Genomic DNA, 27,948 nt, shown 5'->3' with positions numbered 1-27,948 from the left:
AAACAAGTCAGATGATCAAACATAGAGAGGAACATAACCAGGACCTCGGAAGGCCCGTGATAATGTCCTGCAGCCAAGAGAGAGAAGGAAAAAAACAGTGCATGCAACTATTTGATTGCACACTTTGGATGACTTTCAAACCCACTGCGGGTGATGAAATACCTTCAGTATTTCCTGCAACAGCCCAAGCAAGGTGAACGCTGTGAAGTTTTTGTTTCATCGTAAATGATGTTTGGCTGAGGTCACTCACTAAGTACTCGTTTCAATACGGCCCAGATGAATACCTAAGCATTTCATTTACGCTCAGTGTTTGCTCTGAAGATTACATTATTAATCCATGGAGACGGAGGATTATGGTTTGTGGTCTGACTGATTCAGAGGGCAGCAGCTGGGACAAACTAAATTGAGGTCATATTCCTATAGACCAGGTTTCATGCCATTTGATCCTTTATCTAGATTCATAATGGCATCAATAGCTTACCATAGCTGCAGCTGGATGATTGGACATGTATTAAACTAGAGATAAACCACATGTTTTGTGTGTTTTATCAGCCTCAAGTGAATGAAGCATGAAAAAGAAAACTTGTTCTTCAGAGGTTTATGCAAAGCCCCTTCACCCCATGACTCACCTGCGCGGGTTTTCACATTAAAACTGCCTGATGAAACATTCAGGACTGTGTGGGTGTGTACAGACATCTCCCTCAATCTCTTGTTAAGGTTGTTGTCACCTGTCAGTATGGGATGATTTATACCGTGATTATTCTCAGAATCCCAATTTCATAGTATATACTAACTGTATACAGTATGTCCTATCAGTGGCAGATGAAGTACATAGATGGTCTAAAAATACTCCATAACAAAACGTTGCAAAAGCAAAAGTACAGAAGTATTATCAGCAAAGTACGATGGCTCCTTAGCTGTAGCAAAACCTGTGTCTCTTCTGAGTGAGGTCTTTGCCTTCATGAGATCAAATGCCACGTCACGCTGCACTGTGGAAGACTCCTGGAGCTTGCTTACATTGCTCACTCGTATCATCCATCCATCCATTATCTATACCGCCTATCCCTTTCGGGGTTGTGGGGGGCTGGAACCTATCCCAGCTACGATGGGCAAGAGGCGGGGTACACCCTGAACCAGTCGCCAGCCGATTGCAGGGCCACATACAAGGACAAACAAACATTCACTCACACCTACGGACAATTTAGAGTCATCAATTAACCTAATGAGCATGTTTTTGGTCTGTGGGAGGAAGCCGGAGTACCCGGAGAGAACCCACGCATGCACGGGAAGAACATGCAAACTTCACACAGAAAGGCCCCGTCTGACCTGGGGATCAAACCGGCAACCTTCTTGCTGTGAGGCACGCACATTACCTGCTGCGCCACCGTGCAGCCCACTCGTATCATAATGTGCAAATTTGGAAGACATACAACCCAACCTCTGCCGAAGCTTAATGTTGGTCATAGCATCTGTGGCCTTATCCCTGACATCCATTGGTGCATCTCTTATGTTGGCTGCCTGGTACTGCGCCGCCTCAATACTATTTACTGTACACAACTGTCCCACAGTGTTTCACTCCAGGACTTCAGTGTAACTGTCAGATGATGGTTCAAGATTGTCCATCTCTGTGGTACTGCAGAGAAGAGTGTGAACAGTTTCTGTGCATTGTCGAAATAGCTGATGGCATCTGTGGCTGTCCTTGTTGCATCAGCCCTTCAGTGTGCGTGCTCCACATGGAGCAGAGTGCTTGGGGATTTTTCTCCATCAACCCTCACTTGAATACCTTTGTTGCTTCCCTTCATGTTGACCCTGTTGTCATACGACTGTCCTCTGCAGTCATCAAAGGGAATATTCAGCTTTTCAAGTCTTTTCAGAATCAGTTTCTGCAAACTGGCCTGTTGTTTTGGGAGCCACAACAAATTGCCCAAAGTGTTCTTCTATTTGTGGCGTTTCGTCCATTTTGACAGTCCTGATCATGGCTGACATCTGCTCTTGATGGCTGAAGAACACTGATCTGAGAGAGTCCTCTTAACTGTCCTGACTGCATCTGTGGGAACAAATGGCCAATCAGATGGACCAATTGATTCAGTAGTGGAGTGATGAAGTGGTTCTACAGAGGGAGATGATGGGCCTGGTGTCTCCTCACTGGCTTTCCCTCCAGAGTATTTCAGGAGTGCTCCTGCAGAATCGGAATGATTTTTCGTGTTGGTAACACTATTGAAATCCAAAATGTTTCAAAAACTTGTGACTATGAATAGGAAGAATAGTGAATAGTCACAAAAATATAAGCACACATCCATCTGTAAACAGATTATCATTATCAAAAAGATAATAATCAATGTCAAAATGGCTCCCTTCAGTTATGACTAGTAACAAATGTATTACTGGTATCTGAAATGGGAGTTTTCCAGATAAGAATTCTATTGCGTATACCCAGAATGTTTAGTCAGAAAGAGATCAGAAAGGCATTTGTGCATATCTGAATTGGAGAGCCTAAAAAAAACATGAACGGCAAAACATTATCTAATTTGTCCTCAGAAGAATGGCAGTGTGGATATCTCAAATGGCAATTGTGGATAGAAAGAAATATTCTTTTTGATTAGGAAGAACTGCATTATGGATATCTGCAATATATATCCAGTCTAGCTATTAAATGTTAAAACGGCTTGCCATAAGTCCACTTATTTTTCCTCCTCTCCCAGTCCATTTTTTCCTCCTCTCTTCAGTTCTCCAGAGATGGCTGGAGCACAGGCAGTCAGTGCAGTGATATTCATTCAGCTAGAAATTCCATCCGTCATTAATCTAAAATCCTTTTTGGAAAATTATGTACAGGACAAGTGTACTGCACTGGAGTGCTGGCACTCAGTGTGCTTATTTCAACCCTTCTCACAGTCAGATCTTTTCCTCCCTTCTCCCGCGGGGTCTGCAGAATGCAGAAAGAAATAGCCAGATTTGTGAATAGACCTTCGCCTATCGTTACTCCTTCACGGTGCATGGAGGCGTATTGTAATCTTGATCATAAAGCTAATGTGCAGATGTGGCCAGATGAGATTCAATCACACATGATACCATAGGTCATGTAAGCTCTGAAAACAAAATGCGCGTTAAGGTTAGCTGGCCAGTTATGTTGGTTCATAATACCTGGTAAAACAAACTAGCTGATGCTGGCTGGGAAGTGCTTCAGGTACGTAACATTAATATGTCTTACTTCTGGTCGACACTGTTCTCCCTCAGCTTTCTCTCATCTTTATTTTTCATTTCCTGAATTGTAAGTCCTTTTGAAAGCCATGATAGTACATAAATTATGTGCCAAACTGTTAGACTTGACAAATGTGACCATCAGTGCATCAATATGGCAGTATGTCAATACATCAGAATCTGATAATGACTTTGAAATTGGTTTGCTTGTAAGAGAAGAGCACTCGGAATAGAAATTGCTTTTTGATGTACAAATGCATTTTATTTGAGCAATTGTGACCTTAAATAATGTATGTGTTTTAGATAATTACATAAGGATGCCTGATTACCAGAAGTATCAATTTATATTGGAGGAGAAAACAGATTTGTTGGCTTTGTGGCCCCTTGGCATTTCCAGGGGCCTGACTCACATGCATTAACTGCCTATAGCAAGAAACAGCTCTGGAATAAAAAGTACAATATTACCATTTAAAAAGAAGTGGAGTAGAAGGATAAGTAATACAGAATGGAAGTACTCAAGTAAAGCACAATGTCAATATTGTACTTAAGTACAGTGCTTGAGTAAAAGTAATAAGTTACTTTCCACCACTCTGTACTATATACTAATCTGTATAATACAACATGCTTAATTATTTGATACTAACAGATGATACAATACTTGCAGCATCAGACATGAATCCAACTGAATCCCAAAAGGATTTTTTAAAAATCAAATCAAATTCTACAACTATAATTAGAGAGCAGTGTGTATCCCACTATTCCTCCAGTCCACATTGATCCAATCCCCTCCTAACTTGCCTGAAAAAGGTTCAGGGAAAGGAACTTTGCATATGCTGTTTGTTGTTCATCATGCCTAAAAAGAAGAACAAATCACTGTCTGCAAGTCGTGATGCCACCGATCACAAGAGATTGACATGTTGTAACATTGACATCATCTTCAGAGAAGTCAGGTAGGAATTATGAAGTAGGCATATGTTGCTGATTTTCCATTTGGCGTCCGCATGCTAATAAAGTACCTAGCTAGCAAGGACAGGTTTTTGTTTTCAGTGTGATTGTGTTGTCATGGCAACTACCTCATAGTTCACAATGTCGTATGTGAAGCTTGTGATGTGAAGTCCGCTTTGTGTCATATCACTATTGACTGTCAATGCATGGTGAGCCACCCATGGTTGCCTCATTTCACACAACTATATGACTTTTCAACTCATGTGCATACACCATCTTATCCATACATGGCATAATGGTTAATTGGGTCTAATTTCAAATTAAGTTCATTAAACGGCCTTGTAAATATTTACTTATCAGCTGATCGCTGTGTGGACATTCATCAGGAAGTGAAGCTGAGCAGGCAAGAAGTCGCAGGTAATTAATTACTCATCCTTTCCTGTTGCTCGTTTCATGCATGGTGTTCACTGCAGCCGTATTTTAGTAAGAGCATCATGTGTAAAAAATGGTCACAAGTCCTTTTGTTAAATGTATTGACTCTTTTAATGCATAGTGTCACTTTAGTGGTCACATACATATCTCCTCCAGAGTGAGAATAATGCTCTTCTACACATACTCACATTTAATTGATAGTGAGAAAGCATGAAGGAAAAGACCTCGGCCCATTTCTAACATTTTGTGCATGAAAGGATTCAGCAATTGCTGTATCCTACAATCATTTGTTTCATCAGTCTTTGTTGAGCCATGGCTACCTTTCCGTATTCAGCCAACAAAAGGTTTTCACATGCCCCATGAAAAACAAACAAACATCAGTTCTCAGTGATTAATGATATCTTAGTTCAGCATTAATTGTACCAATTAACACTAACTGCCCACAGCCAACACATGACTCCTGGTGATGCACGTCTAATTTCAAACAACATGCTGATTGTTTTCTGGAGAATGCTGTACGGCGAGCAGTGAAACAGAAAAGACAGGACCAGGAAGAAGGATAGAAACTTCAGAAGAGCATGGACAGCTCCACCAGAAGTCACAAATGCAGTTCCATTTCATACACCTAAGATGGATGTAGTCTGCGTTTTTTTACCCCAATGCTGTCATGTGTCCCTGGGGAGACCTCAAAAGCCCACGGTGATCACAAATCCTTCAGTGCCTGTTGCAGCTATGGAAGAACCCAGCTCAAGCCATTCAAAGCCCTTCCTCCTACACTAAGGTCTCTATGGGACAGACACTCACAGTTGTTGAGAACATCATGCAATATAATGGCTTGGTGTCTACAGCTTCTACGAACGTCTCAGGAAAGATAGTGGAGTTCAAAGGACGTGGACTGAAACCCCAAAGTTTTGTACGGAAAGTTTTCCTTTTGGTGTTTATTTTACTCTTTCACTTTCATAATCATATATTTCCTTATCTGCTTGGACAGTCTGTGTGTGTATGTGTGTGTGTGTGTGTGTGTGTGTGTGTGTGTGTGTGTGTGTGTGTGTGTGTGTGTGTGTGTGTGTGTGTGTGTGTGTGCTTTTTCAGATTTGTACCATGCACCCTTTCTCACATCCCTTCCAAATTCACCATTAGTCCTGCTTGGAGGTTTGCCCTTTGCCCAGGATATTTTTAAGGAGTGGTGCCAGCGGGTCCGGGGGGATCAGGGGAGGCTGGTTGTGAAAGCAGTGGAGGGGGGGGGTTTAAATCTTGTGCTGCCCACAAATGTAACAATTAAGGATAATGTGTCACCATCATCCACAATTAGTTTGATTCTTTTTGCAGCTATCATTTCTTGTGTGCACTACATTGCAGAAAAATCGTGTCCATCGACAGCACACTCAAAAATCAGGGTTTTTCTTACTATGCACATTATTTTTTTCGCTTGTTGAGTGTGAGCATACTGCATGCTTGATACCTGTGCTGAATTAGTATGTAGGCTGGATTTGTTAAAACAGCTGTCCCTATTAGTTCGCTGATTTTGATGACATCGTTATTCCCATCATAACTCCACCCAACACCAAGCTGAGCTGAAGTGTAATTAGCCAGAAGAAATGAAAATGTGTGCGTGTGCAGAGCCTTCAAATATCTGAATTCAATTGTTTTTGGTCACTGCTAAAAGCTTTAGATATTGTCCCTTTTTTACAGCAGACATTTTGACCGATCACAGCAGGAAAAACACAGGTGGAATTAAGAACCGATGGCTCTACGTGTGTCACCTCCAGAGTCCAGGTAATGTGCTCACTCACTGGCCTGATTATAGGCCTGATTTGCAGGACACTTGAATAGTGTAAAGCCATCATTAACATGTGCACATGTGCTTTTCCTGCAATGACAAGTCAAAATGTCACTGAACTACAGATCTGTGCACTCTGAAAATAGTCCAAACTGCACGACCTTGTTATTTCTCTACTGGTATTTTATCTCATAAGATTTAAACACAAGCATCCTTGCTTCAACAATGCGGTTGGTGAGGATCAAAGAATGTGCTGCCTCATTTCACGGAGTCATTGCTGTTTTATGTTTGACCAGAGGGCGGCAGTCAAGAGTGTATCCCGAGCGCTGTGCAGGGTGTCAGCACACACACAGCGAAGAGGCCACACTGAGCGGAGCTGACGAGCTGCAAAGGCAATTCAGGAAATCTTACTTCAGACAAATTAAAATCAGAAATGTACATTTTTGTCATCCTCTCTTTAAATATGAGACTGAAATTGGAATGTTTCCTCTTGATCTTACAATGAGAAGACTTGTAAATTATTTCAGTTTTGCTGAAAATAATCGACGTTTGCATCTATTTTAGTTTGTGTCAAACACAAGTATCAAATATAACATGGCAATGTCAGAGGGGAATTAGAAAAGACTGTTAAATGTGAAGAGAGCTTGTATGAAAATGATTGTCTGGCCAACGTAAAACATATTTCTTTCTGTTTTTAAAGCAACTGTTCGTTTTAAAAAAAAACGGTCCAAATTATAATTGGAGGAGCTATACACGGACACAAAGCGACCATGTCTGTCAACAGACGGTATTTCGATCAATTTCGTTCAAATTCCCGAGTTGTTTCTTCACTTATACCTGAAAAACTACCTCTAATTGTTAATTAAACGAACACGGTGCCTCACACTCACGAGAAAAGGGCAGAAAGGGAAACCTGAACAAGTTTCAGGATGTGCGTTCAGCCATTGGATGATGGATTACACTGGTACCAAGCAACGGTGAGAGCAAACCTTGTCGTCCCGCCTCCTCTGAACCCTCTGCAGGGTTGCAATTGGACGCCGGACTTGTCAGTCTCTGCCCGCCCAGGTTAGGTTGCTCTGCACCGTTAAGATGCTCAATTGATGGGCGTACGGAGCTGTGCAGTGAAAGGAGATACCCTTACGTGTTTCATTGTAGCAAAACAAAACCATGTTCTTCCCCGGTCCTGTGTCAGCTTGTTGCAGCTTTCTTCGCGGCACCTTTTCTGGAGCTCAGCCCATTTTTCTCCCTGCGCGAGGTGACAAGCGGGTTGGACGATGCTATTGCGGCGTTTTAAAGGGAAAAAAGCTCATGACAGAATAACAACACAAGACAGTGCATCCGCTGCTAGCCCCGCACATCAGTGTTTATTAGTTTAATCCGGATGAGGTTATTTGCTGGTGATCTCTTGGACTCGGACAACGCAGCTACTTTGGAAGAAAAACGCACCTGCCGTGAGATAACGGACCATCCGGAGCACATGGAGATCTGTTCCCTGGACCTTAAATCGAACAAACACATCTGAGTATTTCCATCAAACCTCTCCTGCTACGCCGCCATGGAGCATTCACAGTTTTTAATCTACATCGGTGTAATATTTAGTCGGCGCGGGGCTTCAAACCAACCCGAGTGTGAGGATGACAGCTGATCGCCCCTCCTCTCCCAGCAGGACTTAAATAAAGACGCGCTCCATCTGAACTGGAAGCCAGAGTCTCAGTTTCAGCTGTGTTTAACAATAGATGGAGCGCACAGAGCTGTGACATTTGCTCGATCGCCACCTTAACCTTTCCCTCACGGTACCTTCACATTCGCCACTCCGTCAAAAGGTTTCGCCGGCATGAGTCCATGGTCGCATTTCACTGAGGGCCCTTTAATTTCATTTGTACTCATTTGGAAAGATTAAAAACAGCCGTCTGGTGTGCAGGAGGACGGTTTTCTTCTGTCAGGAAGTGTCGCCGCAGCTTCGTGGAGATGCTTTGTCCGATCACCTCTCCACATGGAAACGAAATTTCTCCTCTTGCTCTTTGGCGCTGAAGCCCGTGGCTGGGGATGATCCTTGAGTAGCCGATAAAATAATCAGCGTCGCGGTGTCAGCAAAGGCTTGAGCTACAGGGGATTTGTGTAGATTATCGCCGGACTGCTATTTTGTTCCCCTGGTCACACTCTTAACTGAACTTAGCGGCTTTTGATCTGCAGCCTTTTCCCTGCTGCCCCCCAGCCGCCTGGAAGCTCCAACAGGGACGCCTGTTTACAAGCCACGCTATTCATCGGGAAAGGGGGGAAACCGGGTTGCATTCATAAGCAATGACTGCCACAGAGGTGTTTGGACCCAGATCTGAGGATACGACGAGTTTGGCGCCGCTGTCACCCCGCGGATCCGGGGGAATGAGACGCGCTTTAAGCTGTCTGTAGTTAACACTCCCCGTTCATTGGCCGGGTCACATGCCGTCGCTGTGACCGGGAGGAAGCCCGTCAGTAGAGCCAGAAACTGAACTCAGCAGCGCCCGAGCGACCACTTTCCGGCCCCGTTTTGACTATCTACCGGGCGGCTACCGGAGGATGTTTGAGCCAGGATGCTGCGCTTCCCCGTGAAGAAGATCCGGAAGCAGTTCAAGCTCCTGCTGCTGCTGGTACTGCTCACCTCCGCCGTGTGGTTCACCTACCTGCACATCAACCAGGGCAAGACCATCAAGCTCCACTTCAACTACGGAAAAGGTAGGGTTTCCAGAGAAAAGCCTTGTCTGATCATCTCATGCGTTACACTTCGAAGTTTTGGAAAAGGAGTCTCGTCTTTAATCCTGATGGATATGAACTTAACAGTCCCTAAAGACATTTAAAAAGACATTTAACAGACCCTTCATGAATACTGCAGTGATACCTCAGGATATAATACCATAAACTAGTGTAACATCACTATAAAGTCCCCACTGAGTGCAGTGAGCACCTGCAGGGATATTATAGGAATATTAAGGTGACATCACTGAAGATAATAATGCCATAAAGCATGATAAGGCCACCATAAACTCCCCTCTGTAGACAAAGTAACAGATAAAAAGGAAAAAATACCATAGGTGTTATATATCATGCTTTATGATGAGACCTGTATAAACACTTAAGTCACATAAAACCCCTTTAAGAATAATGTTAGTTGCATGGATTTATGACAAATATGCCTCTGCTGCCTTTCACATCCTGATTGTTCTCCCTTCAGCAGTGTGATGGATAGGACCTGTTATACGAAGCAGCACAGAGAGGCAGCGTGCCTTCATAAATTAACAACAGTTTCCTTCTCTGGACTGAGTAAAGAGCACCGTGGTGTCGGGCCAGGTGGAAAGCCAGACCTCCGCCCTCAACATTAATAATCAAAGGGCAGTTCATGAAGGTGGACTCAGAGGTGACAGACATGCCAGTTAGACTTGGAAAAATATCAGGACTTGGGTTAGTACAGGGGAGGCAGATCTCCACCTGCTGCTGTAAGGCTCCCTCTTACCAAGGCTTGATTGCGCGTCGTGAACACCTGGTCTGAACAGTGGATGATGCCGAATATTGTACAGGAATACACAACTATTAATGAAAAAAAACAAAACAAAACAAAACGGTGTAACGTACCATCACCTACTACTGGGTATAACATGGGATGATGGTGTAATCTATCTCCTGCAGCTGTCTGTGTAAAGTGATACCCAACGATTATGATGTCCTTGAAGAGTGTACACTGCACGCACGCACACACACACACACACACACACACACACACACACACACACACACACACACACACACGCACTAACACGCAGAGATCATTTCATTGTCTCTGATCTCAGCTGTGGGGTTTTCCCAGTGACAGACTGGATTTATTTTTCTGGTGATGACAGTCCTTAGTCATACTCATGGCTGAAGCCTGCCACTCTGGCTTGTTGCAACTGGTAACCGCAGCTAAGTGAGTTCTGAGTTTGTGTCAGGTCAAAAATGAATTTAACATCGGCGAAGCTTATATTATTCTATCCTGCTTGCGTAAGGCAGACCTCTCTCAAGAAAAGTACACATTTAAGCCTGAAAGAGGCCGAATGTATTGCTGGCTACAGCAGCAACATGCACAGGTGCACATGGTGATATTATATATGCACCCTGTGCTCACACATACAGACACTTAAGTTGGGAGAATGAATGGTCACTCTCAGTCCTCCTATATGAGCAGATTTGCTGGATATCATTGCATCATGCATTCTTCATTCTTGCCCGAGAGCAGGACGCTCCCTTCTCATTCTCTGAAATCACAGAGCCCGACGCACCCCGGTATTTTCGACATCACCGTGTTCCTCATTCTACGGCTTCCGCTAATAGTCTGCCTTTGTGACTCGTCTGCCGCGGCCGTCTGATGAGGAAGGAAGCTGTTATGCTGTGGTGCACTGGTCTGTGTGCCTAATTGACTGTCTTCCATTTAGCAGGCATCTGAGCAGGTCAACTCACTTAACCTCTTATGAATAACATGTCCCCTCTCGCACCAAGGGTTTCTAAGTGAGATGTAGCCATTACCGAATATGGGGCTCCGTGAAGTGTGTAAATATTCATATCAGGCTGGCAGTATTCTCTCCACGCGAGAATCTTCATTGATTCTAAGCACTGAGGTGGGGCAGGTAGAAATAGTGTAATTTCATTTCTGGCCTGAGTCCTCCCTCATTTGAATATGAAATTTGTCAAATTTCCATTCGGCTTGTCCCTGTTTTGGAGGAAATTAGATTCATTTCAGCCAAATCTTCTTCTTGAGCAAGCACTCGTGTCAGACAGATTGCTGCGAGGACTTCATCCACTAGATAAAGTCTTACTGGCGTCTGACCAGCAGACTTATGCGAAACATAAACACGGTGGCGCAAAGTGCCCCACCGAGGCTGCATCCATCTAATTGTGAGTAATGATTTGAGAAGCGTGTCGGAGACGCTTTACAGCAGATGACTTCATACACGGTCTGTCAAGTGTTTCAAACTTCAGTTTACTCACCTCCGTGTGCTCGTGTGTTGGTTGACTGGGTCAACATAATGAGGGAGCAGGGGCCTGGAACTTGGAGAAGAGGCCTTCTTACTGGTTATAGCAAACAAACGCGCTTTTATGTACTTTCAGCGTTTACATCAACCGGAACAAACACGTTGAATGCATTTTCTATATCATAAAACATTCGCAGCGCCTTTTATGAATGCTTTGAAACTTGCTTTGTTTATAGAAGTTTGGCAGCCTTCGTCTTCTCCTCTCATTGGAGCATATTACTGCCCTTTGCAGCCTTATGTGCATCCTGGTAGAGACACAAAAAACAATTCAGTCATGCAAAGTCTCTGGTTGAACTCTGACAAGAATTTGGGTGCAGCAGTGAAAGGAAAGCGCTCCCGGTACGTTTGAATGCCTTCACTGGTCTTCAGATAGGAATGCGTTTGCTTTTACCTGACTAGTGACATTTACATTCGATGTTAAAAGGGTTTTGCTGGGCCTTAATGAGCCGTGACATTTCTAACCAAGCTTGCGTCTCACCGAGTGGAAACTGCATGATTAACGTCAGCTTGCAAACTTAGTTGAACAGGTTGAAGGACGCATCATCACTCAGGAGTCCAGTGTGATCAGAAATATCAAACTGCGGTTGGTAAGCAAAGAAATCAATTGCACAGAAGTGCCATCGGGTCATTTTGATTCAGGACTGTCATCACTCAGAGCACTAAGCAAGCCACATCCCTACTGAAATGGACCCTCATTTTCTACCACTAAATAATTCAGCAGGATGCTGTCGAGCTGCGTGATGGACTCGAACAGCAGCTCAAGATGTGAGGAACTTGATTATCTAACAGTTTTTTTCCCAAAAGGTTGGAGCTGCTTCCCACCCGATGAAACATCTCTGCTTGAGGAGAAAACTGTGGGTCAGGAGCTTTTCCTCGCATCACAGTCGGGGACGTAAAAGCAACAGAACAATCCTGATCTGCTTCGTGTATGAATGTATCATTTACATATCCTGCATGCCTCTCTCGCTGTGAAACGGCCAGTCAAGGGATATAATAAGAGCACAATGAGCAACAGCAGCCTGACTTTTGGGAATATGTTTCTTGGGGAATTCATTTATATTTCCTTAAAAGCTAAGGTAGCCGTTGTAACTATGATGATGGGGAAAGCCAGAAAGGTATAATTAAATAGTTTTTAGATTGCGCGCTGACCAGACTGGCCTTATTTAATCAGAATTTCAATGAGGAAGTGTGTTGGCAGGCAGCGCTGCGGTGCATATTAGATGAGTGCCACATCTACGCGGCCACCCAGTTGTACAACAGCCCCCCTGTTTTCCAGCATCAACAGGTCCACTGAGGAGGAGGAGGAGGAGGAGGAGGAGGAGGAGGAGCAGGCTGGCTGCTGCATACAGGCCTCTATTGATTAACTATGATTACACATGTGGAGGCACTGCGCATATACTCAATTGCCCCCACACAAACACACAAATTTGTTGCCTGTGTAGTTGTAAAATAGCACATACTACACACACGCTTCCATATCATTACCACTCCGGAGGGAAAGGCAGGAAGTGTGAGAGGGGAAGTCTCAGGGCCTTCGACAGATTGGCTGCTTGGTTGCCCATGGAGACAACATATGGGAGAGGAACGTGCTGGGCTGGCGGGATGTTGTGGAGCTTATTTTATCCAAGCCGATGCGTTCACAGGTTTTGAGGAAGCTGAAACGCATTGAATATGCACCGAAGACTAAACACAGAGCAGACAGAACTTGTGGAAACGGCGTCATTGTATTGTCTTAATGTGACTTCAGGCAGAAACTGACTCAATGAACCACACTTTCACACTCAAACACTCGGATATAGTTGCAGTTCGCTATCAAGTTGCATTCGGCTTGTTGTTGTATCTCAGCAGCAACACCCTCAGGCTGGCTCGCTGTCATGGTAACCATGCCCTCCGATGTCACTTTCCCTAATTTTAGCTCTCGTGGTTCTCACGGTCAGTCAGCTTCACCTCAGCCAGAACCGCTCTGCCGGTAAAGCGGTGAGAGACGCCGCCTTGGTGTGCGTAAGCGCTTAAAAACATACACAGCACCTTTTCACTTGATCATGCAGCAGTGAATATTGTCAGTTACCTTTTCAGATTTGTGAGTAATGCAGCTGTTTGGTGCACGCTTGAGCCTCTGGTGAAACACAGTGCTTGTTAATGGAGGAAAGTAGAACGCAACAAAGAGACATAAACAATCTACATGCTTAGTAAAAAGCAATCCCCGAGGCAGTCGTGTTGTATTTCTTAGGTGTGTCTCTGACAGAGTTGAATTTAGCAGCTTTTTATAGGAGCACCGAGCCCAGCGTGGGTGCAGTCTGCAGGTCTGCATCAACAAAGTGGTTTGGGCATGTTAAACAGGGGACATGTGTGAACCCAGCTGGGCGGTGCGGCTTTTAAAGATTGCTTCCATTTAGGAAAGCTGGGCCTGTGTATCAATGTGGAAGAGCTCTGTTATTCAGATGGGAAAACGAGAGAGAGAAAAAAAAAGCCTTTCATCGGGAGAAATCCAGAAAGGAGTGAATTATGAAATTGTAGCTGTACTAATGTGGTTATTTATATTCTTTAGAGCCGTACTGTCTGGCTGGCTTAACAGAAATATTTCTGATGCTGTACATACACGTAATTCAGTTTCCAGGTGGAAGCTGTTGTTGCAGAAACAGGCATGATTTCAGTGCTGTGATCATAAAATCGAAAACTGGAATCTTACAATCTGTGCATCTGTCTCTGCAATCCTCGCGTAATGATTAGATAAAACAATACCATCACAGAGAAACTGCATTATGTATGAAACAGTCATTTCAGTTGAAGCAGCTGTATCTTTGACGTCTTATTTCGTTTAAGGGGCCGTGTCATAAAAGCATATGCATGTGGCAGTCATTGTTAGGTTGCGTCTGGGGAGCCGGGATAGGGACTGTCAGAAGCTCGACCATGAATCTGCCCCACAGCTTATCTGACCAACCCAGTAAATCTCTCTGTGGGTAATTCCACAGTGAGGATGAATGATGTCCCCATAACAACTCGCGCTGCATCCTCAATGTGCCTGGATGCTGTAGGACCTGCCTGGTGGAGGTGCAGACAACAAAAGGATTAAGAGGGAGAAATCATATCCTGTGCTTTTCTTGTGCATGCGCCTTCGCTGATATCTCATTGCACAAGTCTGATTCCAAACATGTTGGGACACAGTGTGAAACGTAAAGGACGCACTCATTTACAGTCATGTGTTCACAGAGCGGTGAACCTCGCTCCACCCTTGCTTGTGAAGGACTGAGCCTTCCCAGGATGCCCCTTTCGTACCCAATACCCCATACCCAGTCATGATACTATCACCTGTTACCAATAAACCTGTTTATCTCAGGTGGCACAGTGGAACAGGTGGTAACACGGTCGCCTCACAGCTAGGAGGTCCTTGTTCGAATCCTGCTGTGGGCGCTGGTTGCGTGTCCTCCACCTATGCCTTCAGTGCCTGCTACTCGAGGAAAAAGGGCCTTTCTGTGTGGAGTTTGCATGCTCACCCCATGCTCACCTGGGGTATCCTCCATAAAAATACCCCCACTAAAAACATGCAAGAAGATCACCACCTGACCAATGGTGACAACAGGAACTGGTCCCCGGGTGCCGGTCAGCTGGCAGCCCACCGCTCCTGGTCCGCTGCGGAGGACGGACGGTCCAAGGATGGGTTAAAGGCAGAGAATAAATTTCACATATGCATGGCATGTGCAGTTTCCCCTCCGAACTTCGCATGTTGTGTGTAAAATGTGACTAATAAAGGGATTTCTTTCTTTCTACCTGTGGAATGTTCCCAACAGGTGTTTTTGGAGCATTCCACTGCTTTCCCAGTCTTTAGCTGCTCCTGTCCCAACAATATTATGCTGAGTATATGTCAAAAAGGATTATCAAATTATCATATTCTATTTTATTTCTATTTATGTTTTATGCACCGTTCCATTTTATTTATTTTTTCTGGAACTAGGGTTGTAAATTTGTACATTTATGAAAAAATGTTCAGGCTCCGTAACAGTCCAGTCCTCCGTTTGGTAATTTCACATTCTCTGTTTTCTTGCTAATGCTAAAGCAAATGCAACAGAATTTGTTACAGCCCGCTCAGGGTGTGTTACATTCACATGCCCGCCGTGCGTTTTCCAACGCTTTCAATGCTGAATGTAAGATTAACAGATGTGGATACAGGCTTTAGAGATGAAGGGAGGCTAGGCTGGAAGGTGAGTGAAAGCATTGGAAAAACACCAGTCCAGAGTGTGTTAACCTCAGGGTTAATGAAATTTGTGTTGGCCTGCCTAACAAGCCACCATCAAGGTACCAGCTCTGCCCCATGCAGATGAGAGTGCTGGCCCACTGCCACGGCTTTGCCGCAGGAGATTTGTTTGCGCGTGTGCGTGCGTGCGTGTGTGTGAGCGAGAGAGAGCTAGTTAGCGAAACAGAGAGATTTAGTGTAAGAGAGGCAAATGTGTATGTGGGATGTAGCTTGTTTTTTTCCAAAGTGTGTTACTGCATGTGTCTGTGAGTGCGCACCTCCCCGGTCCCGCTGCCGTCTGCACTTTAGCCCCAGTGTTTATCCAAGCAGAAGAGGAAACAGCTGAATGATGGCACTGTCTGCCCGCTGGCACACTCGCTGCAAAAAGGGAACGAGCATTTGGGGAGGAGGGACAGGGCAGAAGAAGGACACCCTTCTCACGCAACAGGTGGGACATGCAGCAGGATGCATCAGGGGAGGACGTGGCTGTGACTTATAATAAACCCGTCACAGTGCACTGTGTTGGTACATGGAACTAGTTGGACGGCGTACGCATCAGATGAGGTGGAAGACCGTTCAGGTGTAGCTGCCTCATACAGCAGCAATCACGCTGTTAAACAATGCCATCAAGATTTAATTAAGACCAATTTCCTCAGCGTAGACTCATAAAACTCAGGCAATTTGGACAATTTACTAGGACACTGCTGGGAGAGCGAGTTGGTGGCTAGTTTTAAGAAATGAGAAAGTCACAGAGCGAGAGAGAGAGGAGAGGGAGCACCAGAGAGACAGATGTCAGGTGGGAGTATCGACTGCAGACCGTCATGATCCTCGTCATGATGGGATTTGTCAGTTTCCCCGCGCTCGGGCTCGGTTCCGCTCTCTACCCCCCCACCCTCACCTCTGCGGAGGGATTTTCTTTCACAGGGGTTTCTATGCAGCGACGGGCTGCATCAGCTCTGGTGTTGCCTTACTGTAAGTGATCCAGAGCTTGCAGGATTTCAATCAATCATCAAAGAGTTGTGGGTCCGTGCTCTCCCTGCCGCTCAGAACGAGCTTCCTGTCGCAGGTGTTAATGGAAAAGGTCACCTCTCAGGCATGTTGGTTGCATTGTAATCAGCTGCTTTTTTGTGTATGTGCGTGTGTGTGTTGAAAAGTCCCTAAAAACAGACACACTTGATATAAGAGAGTAAATTGACCGTAACATGCTCGTCCCTGCGTGCCGCAGTTTTCCCCTCGTATTCGCTTTCACCCTTGTTTTCTTACTTTTCGCTGCACACTTATGAATATTTACACACTTGTGGAACAAGATCTGGAGGTGGGATAGGAATTTCATCTCCATTTATAAAAGGCTCGCCAGTTAAAGTTGAACACCGAGGGGGAGAAGTTTGAGTTTTCCTTCACGTTGACATTTAAGGGCTTTCACTAACATGTCTGGCTGCCATTTAGATAAAACTAAATCCTGCACTTTACAGTTTATCCGGCTGCACGTTTGAAAGGATAGAAACCGTGATTGCGGTGGCGATAGGGTGGTTCCCCGCTGCTCCACTGCTGGTCTGCCGGCTCTCCCCTGCTGACTGCAACCCAATGTGAAACCCAAGCAGCGCATTTTGCGTCTTGCTTATTTGAGCTGAATACTTCACTACTTCACTTCACTTCTTTCCTTTCATGTTGCATCATTGCAGGATATTTCTTTTTATCCCATCTCACATTCTACCGCCTCTCGTTCCATCTCACCTGTCATCCACGTTATCTCCTCCACCTGACTGTCTGCGTCTTCATCTCATTCTTCTCCGTGCGGCGTAGGAGTCATCGGAGGAGGCGGGAGCGCAGAGCAGCAGCGGGAGAGAAGACAAGGGCTGCACTTTGTCACTCTTTTGTTTCGCGTCTCAGAGGCCTGCTCGATGGTTTGATTACCATGTGTGCTTTGTGGAGGAGCGCGGCATCGCTCTCTGCGGCCTGTCAAACACTGTTCCCTTTTTTTCAGCTGTGGCCAGTCATGAGGAAAGATATTCAAGAGAAGAGGGAAAATTCCAGTTTACTCTGAAGCTGTGTTTGTGTTTGTACAACTGTGCACACTTGTTTGAGAGGATCCCCGCCAGCGTGCGCTGAATTTTAACATCTCTTCATTAATTTCGCTTATCTATAATTCACTGTAATTAAATACCCCGCTCTCATATTCACTATACCATACTTAAGTTCTTGCTTATCCCTCTTGTCCTCGTCTCAGTCACATTAATACAGTTGATGGCAAATCACAGTTGTTGAGCTTTATGTTGCTGGATAATTTTTCAAAGTTCATTTTTTGTCTGCTTCAACTTTTCATTTTTAGGAGCTTGGTTTTTACTTTGTTTACTGTGAGGGAAACGTTGCAGGCAGAAAGAAGGTTATGAAGCAGCTGTCACGGAAAGTTCAGTCACAGACTGTTTTCCAGTAAACAAAAACCAGTTGCTGGGGGTTAAAGGATCACAGCAAATGTTTCTTTCTGCATATTCTAGCTCATTCCTTTTCTTTGGTGTACAACAGATTGTTATGTTTTGTTTTTTGTCCTGCGTTTCTGGTTTTACTCAATTCTTTATGAGATGTAAATTAATACATGGATTTAACAAGTAACTTGAAGGTTACGTGGTTGTTGTGCACTACTTGCAGCTCCATCACCGTGTTAATTGTTTTTAACCTTTGGCATTCATAAAAGCACGTTGATCACCGTAGTGGGTTATGTATATCAACAAATTTCAATTCAGGTCACGCTGATTTTTATAAATGAGTTGGAAATAGTGGATTGTTAAAATGCAGGAAAAAAAAAACATTTAAATTACAAAAATGTGTTATGAGCACTAATGTCTTTACAAAGGGCAAAACTGTTTTAAGCTGCAGGTTTGGAGTCTAGCTCTGACTAAAAATATGCTCCTTGAATATATGCAGTGTTTCCAAAATCCCAAAGCTTCCTCTTTTAAACTCAGTTTCTAGGGATTTGGCTGCAATAAAATCAGGGAGTGAATCTTCAGCTATCCAATCTCGATTCTCTCCGTCTTGGCAGGACGTCCTCGAAAGGCCACTTCTCTCACCTTCAGGTCCAACCTCTACCAATTACCTGGATGGGTTTGGGCCACTTTATATCTTTTCCATCAGATCAGCAATGAGAAAATCACTTATCACTCTTAAATCTCAGCACTCCATCTCTTGGCCTCTGTTGGCTTTGTTTCATGTGCAGTATATCAGGCAGTATACACCATCTAACATAATGATGGCTGCTGCCAAGGGCACCGCTGTAGATTCCTCCCCACTGGACAAAAACATGACGCTGAGCTCCAGAGAGGATCAGTGTGTGTCCATTATTCCACACGACGTCTGCACACCATCATTTTTCATAACTTTGCGTGGTACAGCGATCCCATTCCTGCTCATCAGACAGGGTTGTGTTGGTTTGCAGGTTGTCTGGCTGGCCTGCTGGCTGGTTGGTTGCCTCTCGGTGTGCTACAACAGCAGCATCGCTCACCACAGCCGTAACAAGCTGCAAACAGCGGTTTAAACAGTATTGTTTAAATTAGAATAAAAGGATACTCCAGCGTCCAGCCAGTGGGGAAGAAAAGGTTGGCTGGAGACGAGAATGAGAATGAAAAGCAACATCAGTGACGGAAAATTGCCAGTGACACTGTGAGCTAATTATCTGAAAAGAGTTGTGAATTTTATCAGCAGGGGAAGAAAATATATGCGTTCTACCTGTAGCTGTTACCGGTGTCTTGAGCTTGCGGCCTTGTTTACATGGTGGCAAACAGAGGACATTCTTAAAAGCTGCTCTGACAGAGAGGACATTGTACGTCTAATGTCACCACACTTTATTCCACCCCTCCTCCGCCCTCTTATCTTCCATTTCCCTCTTGCTTGGTTGCTCGTCTCTGTTTTGTTCTTGCTTCCCAGCCTCCTCCTTCCCTCCATAAAATGACACATCTATCACACCCTCTGCTTTTTTTTTCCCATCCATTTTTGCACCTACAAATGAGATGTGGGACAATTGCAAGCTTTTCATCTGCCTGAATTTGACATGGAGATTCACCTGCCGCAGCAAAGCAAGACAATTCAACTCTATTATCTCTCTGTCAAACATGCTGCTGCTACCAGCCCCGCTGGTGGAAATGAGGTGTTCTTACATTGCTGGGGAGGATAGGAGGACTGGCAATGTGCCGATGTGCATAATACATCATTCTGGCACTTTTCTGACCATCTGATCGTGTTTCAGAGTGCAGAATACAGAGAAAACAGCCAAGGAGTTTGTATTGTATATATTGAGCGCTGGAGGATAGACAGAGATTTGTAATGTCCTGCGTTTAATGTGGGCTTGGCAAGTGGATAAATAGATCTGCCTACATGTATATACACATACATTCTTACCTGTACATACATAGGAGGAAGCCAAGGCAGAGATATGCATTCTGAATTCACTACAGCTCTGTTTGTATTGTTGTTTAGTGGGATGAGTTGGCACGCAGCTCAGACTGACCCCAAGTTTTATTGTGTCGTGCATGAAAAATAATGCAGTCGGGTCCGTTCAATAAAAGGCTAGTTCCCTGGCTCCCTCCTCTTCAAAAATGGAAATACACAAAAAGTGAAGTTCATCAAATACAGAATAGAGATTACTGAGTATGAAACATATTATAGGACATTAAAAGGGCAATAAAAACAACAGCAAACAAATCTAAAATATAAAGACATTAAAAGAGGCACAATGCAGATAAACGGCAAGGTTACGATGCTGTAGATGGCACAGTTCATTTTTGTGTGAAGTCGTGCTAAAGCATAGCCCAGTTTACCCACATATGTTATTTTAGGTCGATCAGGAAACATCTCCCGACACATATCAGGAAATAGATGAATAAACTGTTAACAAAGGCGATATATTTAGATAGAAGGAAACCGCTGTGCATGTGAAAGGCCACGTGTCCTGTTACAGTAAAGATTCCTGGAGCAAGACATCAGACGTCTTCTCATCTAACGTCAGCTGCTTTGCACATGTCGGGAATTACGCAGGCTTCTCCCTGGGTTTCAAAGACAAAGGTGGCAAAGGCTGGAGAACGTGCGCGGCATGCCTTTAGAGCGCCGTGCGCTTAAGGGAACAAATCCTCACTCGACAGACGAGTGTCCACGGGGATGACTGTGTTTATTTTGGCACCTTCATGTGCACATTTCACCGTCCTGGCTGTATTTTTCATTTGATTGTTTTGTTTCGTGGTAAAACAAAGGAGCACAGAGCCTGATTTCAATAGAAATGACTGAGTCACATAACGTAGAAGCAAATACTGCAGTTATTTTTTATACAAATATTTATAGATATATAGTATAGATATATATTTATTACAAATTAGCAATCAGTGTGACATGACACCAATTTAATATTATTTTTTAATCATAATTTTCTCTAAATATGGTCAAGTCAGCACAAAGCCAGTGACAAAATCATTAACTTTGTGTCATTGAAATGGTGATGGGTCCACCGGGAAACCCTGTGGTTAAGAGACCGTCCTCTTACTGCCAATACATCCAACTCAAAAATAACCCCGCTGCATCAAACTCTGCAGATTTGTTCAGTACCTGTGCTCAAAAATGAGGCAACTGAGGTTTGATATTTACTTGTAACTCACGATAATCTGGCTTTCATTCCAAACACCCATTTGTTTGCTTCATGAATAACGGTAACTCATCCATCACCTCTTGGAGAATTGTTAATGTGTCCTTCCTGGTTGCCTACACACTCGAGCGCTGGGCGTAATGTGTGCACTTGGTATTTAAGTACATCAAGCAGTTGTTGATAAATGGTACAGTAGTTTTGCGGCGAAAGGCCCTTTTTGTACGAATTTTCAATGAAGGCGGTGGCCAATAATACAAAGGCGACTGCCTTTGAGTTAGATATTGAAGTGAAAACATGTTAAATCCATTAAATTGGGACACTGTGTACAATATAAATAAAACAGAATGTGATAATTTACTAATCATTTTTGACATATATTCATTTGAAAACAGTACAGAGACAATATATTATATATGCTCACCTGTTTGTCTGAAGGATATCACTGCATGGGCTCGGGAACACTTGAAAACTGTTGTTGGTAAACAGAGTTCATTTGCAAATTTATGTTTCACACAGTCCAAACTTTTTTTGGAATCGAGGTTGTGTATAGACTCAAGCCTACTCGCTGAGCCGACAAAGCGTGCCAGTGTAACTCATTTATTTTTCATGATTTTACGTGCCAAATTAATTAGCCATTACATCTACTATTGAGTCTGCATGCCAAGTTAACGGTCATTGTTGAGGCAGCTTGTCACAAACGCGCATTCGCCCTAATCAGGACTTCGTCTTTCTTCAAAGCACTGCATGCTGCGGAGCGTCAACGCCTCCGCCTGTATCAGTGACAGCTGCAGTAAAAGCATCTTTTCCAAATTGATTTCCAGTGAGAAGAGATTCCTGTCATGCTTGAAATTTGGCTGTTTTGCAGGCCCGTACACCTGCATACGGCATGTTTGTGTGTGTGTGTGTGTGTGCGCCTGAGGGTAACTGAAGGAGGAAAATAAAGATTACTTTTTGTTTACAGCGGTGTTTCCCACTTAAAAAGCTGAAGTTAGTGATGGAGGAAGTGATAGTGTGGTTTGTCCCTTCTGCAAACAGGGTCAGAGCGGTGTGATAACACATCGCAGCCCTCGTCTTCTCCTCCCCATCTCACCCTGATTCCTGCTCAGAGTTGTAGGAATGCTGATTATATTGCCTCTTCATATTAATCTGCTTTCAGCCCACACAAAATGCACACTCACACACACACACACACACACACACACACACACACACACACACACACACACACACACACACACACACACACACACACACACATATGACGTGAACCCATAGATGAGTAATTTGTTTTTCTTTGAGTGCCCTCAACACCTGCTGGTGCTCTGAATAAAAATTAATAAAGAAATAAATTAAAAAATGAGCCAATCAACAAAAAAGCCTGCATGTCCTGAGCCGCGCTGTACAAATGGAGTCGTCACAGGCTGAGCTGGATTTTGCTCAGATTGTTAATGGTTAATGTTAATGGAACTTCAAATAGAAGTTTTTACCAGAGCTGTGTTTACCGTCCCCTCAGACAGGAAGGACCGTCATCCTGATGCTGGTGTTTAGCAAGGTGCATTGTATTATGTGTAATTTACTGTTCTTATCTGAGTCAGAAATGAAAGGAAAATGATGATTATTTAATGCCGAACGTGCTGGTGTGGGAAGAAAGTTTGATGCATTATTATTGAATACAATGAGCAGAAGAAAAAAAGTGTGATCGAACTTAATTCCTTCTGCCTTTTTGGTGCCTGTACTATTCTGTTAACCTGATGCACCACCATCTTTGTTACTCTCTAATGAAGAGATGCTCTCCAGCTCTGATATAACTGATGCTGTAGCAGCATCCATGTTAACCTCTTCAGGAGCTGCCATTGTCACACCTAAACTACGCCTGTAGTTCCTCATAAAACGCTGATTGTTCTCTCCCATTTTACCCACGTCCCTCCATCCAAGCTGTCACCCAAAATCGAGATTTCCTTTCCTTATCTTCGTCTTTTCTGTCACAAAGTGTATCAGAAATGAACAGCACAAAGAGTTTATTGATGAAAGCGATTTTGCTTTTGCAGTCACGCCTGAGAACCTGTGTCCTTGCAGGATTCTGGGGTGCCTGCCTGGTGCCAGTTCTCCCTCAGTATGAGCTGTTTCATTACTGCAAGACTGAAAAAAATCTCTGTACATTGTGTGGCAATGTGCCACGTTTCTCTTAATTATCGCTCTATAGCAACGCAATCACGAGCAGTTAAGGTTATTTGCCAGCGCTGTGCAATGAAAATTATTGTTTGCAGTGTTAACATTATTACGACGGGACATTAAGAATTGTTATGCTGCTCGAGTCTTTATCCAGCGAACATAGCAGCATAGTCAGTGCAGATGTCCTGTTGCCTGTTTAGAGTTGGAGCACTGTTCGGCCTTTTCTTCAGGTGGTGTTCTTCCATTATTTCAATGCGTCGGCACAGGCAGCGCCCCCTCTGTCACTCTTAGCCCCCTCAGAACCACCACCACCTTTAACTGTCTGTGCTACAGTGAGAACACTGCCTGTGTGTGGTGTGTCTCTAGAATATAGCACCTGTGTACTGCCGCAGGCTGCTGCCGTCCCCCTGACGCATACACACACACACACACACACACACACACACACGCACACACACACACACACGCGCCCTCTGTTTCATCCGTTCCCCTCATTCAGGCGCTCTCTGCTCATTCATATGCTACAAGGGATTCCTATTTTGCTGCCTAGATTCTATTCCTTCCGGGGTTGTGGGAGTCCGCACCTGTGGGATACATGCACACACACAGGCACGCACACACACACACACATTCATGGGCTGAATTTTGCTTGCCTGCCTCCTATTTAAGCTGCAGGGAACCTTGCCCCCAGAGCTCCAGCTGGGAGGAAAATAGGTGCAGGAGCTGCGCAGGTGACATGACAAATAGAGGATAGAGAATATCATCAGATTTCATTTTCCATGAGAGATCTGTTTTAATAAGGGCTCAATGTGGACTGTGCATATTTTAAAAACCTAAGGACCTGTTAAGCCATATCACACAGTTTTATTGCTTTCCACAGAGAATACCAATTGTTTCCCTGCCGTAAAGAAGAGCTTTTTATATCCCAGTTAATGTTGTCAGACTGGTCATAGGGTGTTTGAACAGTGCAGAAAACCTGAAACCTGCTGAACACTCAGGAAAAAATGTGTCGGGCACAGTGTCATATAGATGAGGCCTGTGTGCATTTGCATAGGTGCTGTGTGTGTGCAAGTGTTTCTTTGTGCCCAGGCCATTAAATGACAGTGAAACCACCTGAAGCCTATATTAGCTTTTCACAGCTACATTATCCTGTCAGCAGGTTGACTCACACAGCTGCATGTGAGTCAGAGGAGTTTGACACACACACACACACACACACACACACACACACACACACACACACACACACCCAAAAGACTGTACTCTCGCACCCCCTCCCTCCCCAGAAGACGAATGAAATGGACATAGTTTAAAAGTCATGCTAAAAATGGCCGTCATCGCTCCGCTCCATCCACCATCCCACAAACACTATGTGGTTATTTATACTTGACTGAGCATCTGAGGGAGTCTGGCCTCGCAACCTCGTCCCGTTAGCTCAGACGAGCCTGCAGCCCTCAGCAAGTTTAGCACTTTATTCAGGTCAGAGCAGAACACAACCTCTCCCCAATGAGATTTAAATGTCCCACCTATAATCCAAAATGTTAAACAAGGGGCGGCTCCACTGAGAAAAGCGAATCACACAAGTCCTCCGAAAAAAATCGAATTGTTGGAAAATGTAAAAATATGTATATATATATACAATATTCCATGTTTTGGATGAATATTTTCAGAAGTTAAAGCATTTTTTTATCAAATGGATCTTCTGTAGGACAGCCTCCATATCAATTAAGTGGGTCTGACGGAGGCTGCTCTCTCACACTTGAGCAACGCTCCTGCTTGTTTACAATGTTTGACCAGAACATTTTTTACATTTTTTCCAACAGAATATCCGACTCCACACATACAGGCATGAAGTCTTAAGTGAACTCGGGGTTTTGCATCAGTCAGCGCGGCTGCAATTCTAAGCGTTCATCCGAATGGTGAGGTCTTGTTAAGATGCTGCCCCTCTCTCTCTAAGAGTGTTTGACTATGCATGTGTGTGTGTGTGTGTGTGTGTGTGTGTGTGTGTGTGTGTGTGTGTGTGTGTGTGAGAGAGAGAGACTTTCTCTTCATTTGGCTTTGAAAAAACACTTCTAATCATGGGAAAACCCTGATTTTTAGAAATTGCATCCACGTTTTGGCAACTTGGGATGCACGGTGGCGCAGCAGGTAGTGCACGTGCCTCACAGCAAGAAAGTCGCAGGTTCGATTCCCGGGTCGGGCCTTTCTGTGTGAAGTTTGCATGTTCTTCCCGTGCATGCGTGGGTTCTCTCCGGGTACTTCGGCTTCCTCCCACAAACCAAAAACATGCTCATTAGGTTGATTGGTGACTCTAAATTGCCCCTAGGTGTGAGTGTGAATGGTTGTGTGTATGTGCCCTGCGATCGGCTGGCGACCGGTCCAGGGTGTACCCCGCCTCTCGCCTGTTGACAGCCGAGATAGGCTCCGGCCCCCCCGCGACCCCGAAAGGGATAAGCGGCATAGAAAATGGATGGATGGATGGATTTTGGCAACTTGTAGCTTCTGGCTTTTTACAGTTGATTATTATTCCTCGACTCCATTGCTGAAATCGTAGCCCTCCTGAAAGGTTTTACCTTTTTAAAAGTACAGCTCTACAGTGCCATCTTGTCTGGATGAGCTAGCAGACATATGCCTATGTTTTCCCTGTCAAGCGCAGCACTAGAGAAAGAACAGAAAGTCCGATACTCTGCCGCTCACAGACCAGACTGTTACCGAGCAGGGAGTGAACCATCGGGGTGAAACGCTCACTTAGTCCAGCTTGTAAACTTGCAAACACATCAGTTTGCGATGTCCATTGCGTTCTAGGAGTCATTTTGTGGAGTTGACTTTTCTGTCAGTCTGCCTCGGATAATGATACTTCAGGTAGTGCCTGAAATGACCTTCACCAACCCCGAAGAGAGAGGGGTTTTCTGTGCTATACAGCACTATTGTGGTGTATCATTTGGAGTTCACAGACAGTGAACACAGCATCAGTACCGGGAGAGAGGGATGGATAGAGGAAGTAGAGCAAGCCAGCATTAGGGACAGAACACCTGAGCAAGAAGTGTCACAGGGAGTCTCTTTTCCACTCAGCGTTTTATTGCCGATTAAGGCTTGAACTAGGACCCCGCCACAATCAGAGCTAGAGGCTATTTAAGGTGCCACTCCGCTTGAATCTTGAAAAGCTCTGGGAGGCTGGATTGGTCTCTGCCCTGCAGTTGACAACCGAGGCTTTGGAGTGACAGGGAGCACTCAGCCTCGACGTAATATTTCACCTCGAGAGAATCTGAAGCAATAATCTGGATTTAAACCTGAGTTGTTTGACAATCTGTCCCAGACCCTGGAAAAATCTCACTATCCTTTATCCTGTCTGCTTCCCCCTCCCCGCAGGGACTCTTTTTCTAAAACCTTTAAAATCCTGGTGAAACCAACCACAGCAGTATGTTTTTTTCCAGATGATAAAAGTGACAGCGAAAAGAGAAAAGTGTGCAAAATAGAAAGCTCTGGTTACGCTGCATTATGGAACACAAAGACAACTGTCTGTGTAGTGACACTGGTGACACCATCTCCCCTTCGATGATGGCTTTTTTTTCCTCTCTTTGTGGTTTTCTTGTCATCTCCATCGTTTGACCAGTTATCTCTGAGAAAGGGGGAAAGTTAAGTACACGTTCGAATAACAGAATGGGTGCACAGGTGCAAGATAAAGCCCCAGTAGCTGTTATATTGGCGCTTTGATAAGTGCATTCAGAGTGGAAAACGTTTCCAGGTTGATTTTGTTTCAGACCCTGTGCATTAAAACCCACGCAATAGCAGCCTTTTTTTACATGTTGTACTAGAGAAGCATAGTAAAAACATGCATTATATTAAAAAATTGGTCTGAACATGCTGTTCTGTGTCTCCCAGCATTCCCTGCTGCGTTTCATCTTTAGTGTCTCTGATTTCCACTAATTGAGAGTTGGGCTGAGTGGGGTGGTTAGAGGGCTTCGGGGCCAGACAGACACATGTAGCCCCCAGTGCTGTGCAGATGCTGTATGGATGCACACGTATGCAATCATGCGGTAAGCAACACTTCTCTTCCAGCCATCTGGGAGTTAAGATGTCAGGATGCGTTTGTAGCCCACTCAAGAATTCAATTAATTAGACTGCTGTGTGTGCATGTGGGTATGTGTGTTGTTGTTTCTGAGGTTAAAAGAAGTGTTTTTTAATGACTATAATTTTTGCATGCCTGTCAACACGCTTTTTTTTTTTTTGGGTCTGGTTACTCGGGTGCACATCAAAGGCACAAAGAACATCAGTGACGACAACAATGCAAGCCGCGAAATAAAGAGGGGAATTCTCTCATTATGCTTTACTACCAATTAAGCAGTGTAGCAGGCTGTTCACATACAAAACAATGCGCCCAGTCACGGCGCGCTCATATTCTTGACAAAAATTCAGTAGCAAGTTTCCTTTTGGAAGCATGTAGTCGTATTCAGAGAGCGTCTGAGGCTGCTGGACTCTTTAATAGAAAATTAAAGGGAAAATGGTGCTAGCACAACATGAGAGAGAC

At 44.3% G+C, this 27,948-nt stretch overlaps 1 protein-coding gene across 1 annotated transcript in view; it reads left to right on the top strand.

The window, feature by feature from the left end:
- The first annotated feature begins 7,450 nt into the window (after positions 1-7,450).
- Positions 7,451-27,948, top strand: part of b4galnt4a (beta-1,4-N-acetyl-galactosaminyl transferase 4a) — a 138,947-nt gene continuing 118,449 nt past the window's right edge. The window contains exon 1 of the mRNA XM_070972057.1: positions 7,451-9,067. Within this exon, the coding sequence (XP_070828158.1) occupies positions 8,926-9,067 (142 nt within the window). The 5' untranslated portion in view covers positions 7,451-8,925. The remainder of the gene's footprint in view (positions 9,068-27,948) is intronic.

Source organism: Chaetodon trifascialis, chromosome 10 (genome assembly GCF_039877785.1).
Source record: "Chaetodon trifascialis isolate fChaTrf1 chromosome 10, fChaTrf1.hap1, whole genome shotgun sequence".
Classification (NCBI taxonomy): Eukaryota; Metazoa; Chordata; class Actinopteri; order Chaetodontiformes; family Chaetodontidae; genus Chaetodon; species Chaetodon trifascialis.
Note: the sequence above shows the minus strand (reverse complement) of the source record. Positions and strands in the feature narration are given on the sequence as shown.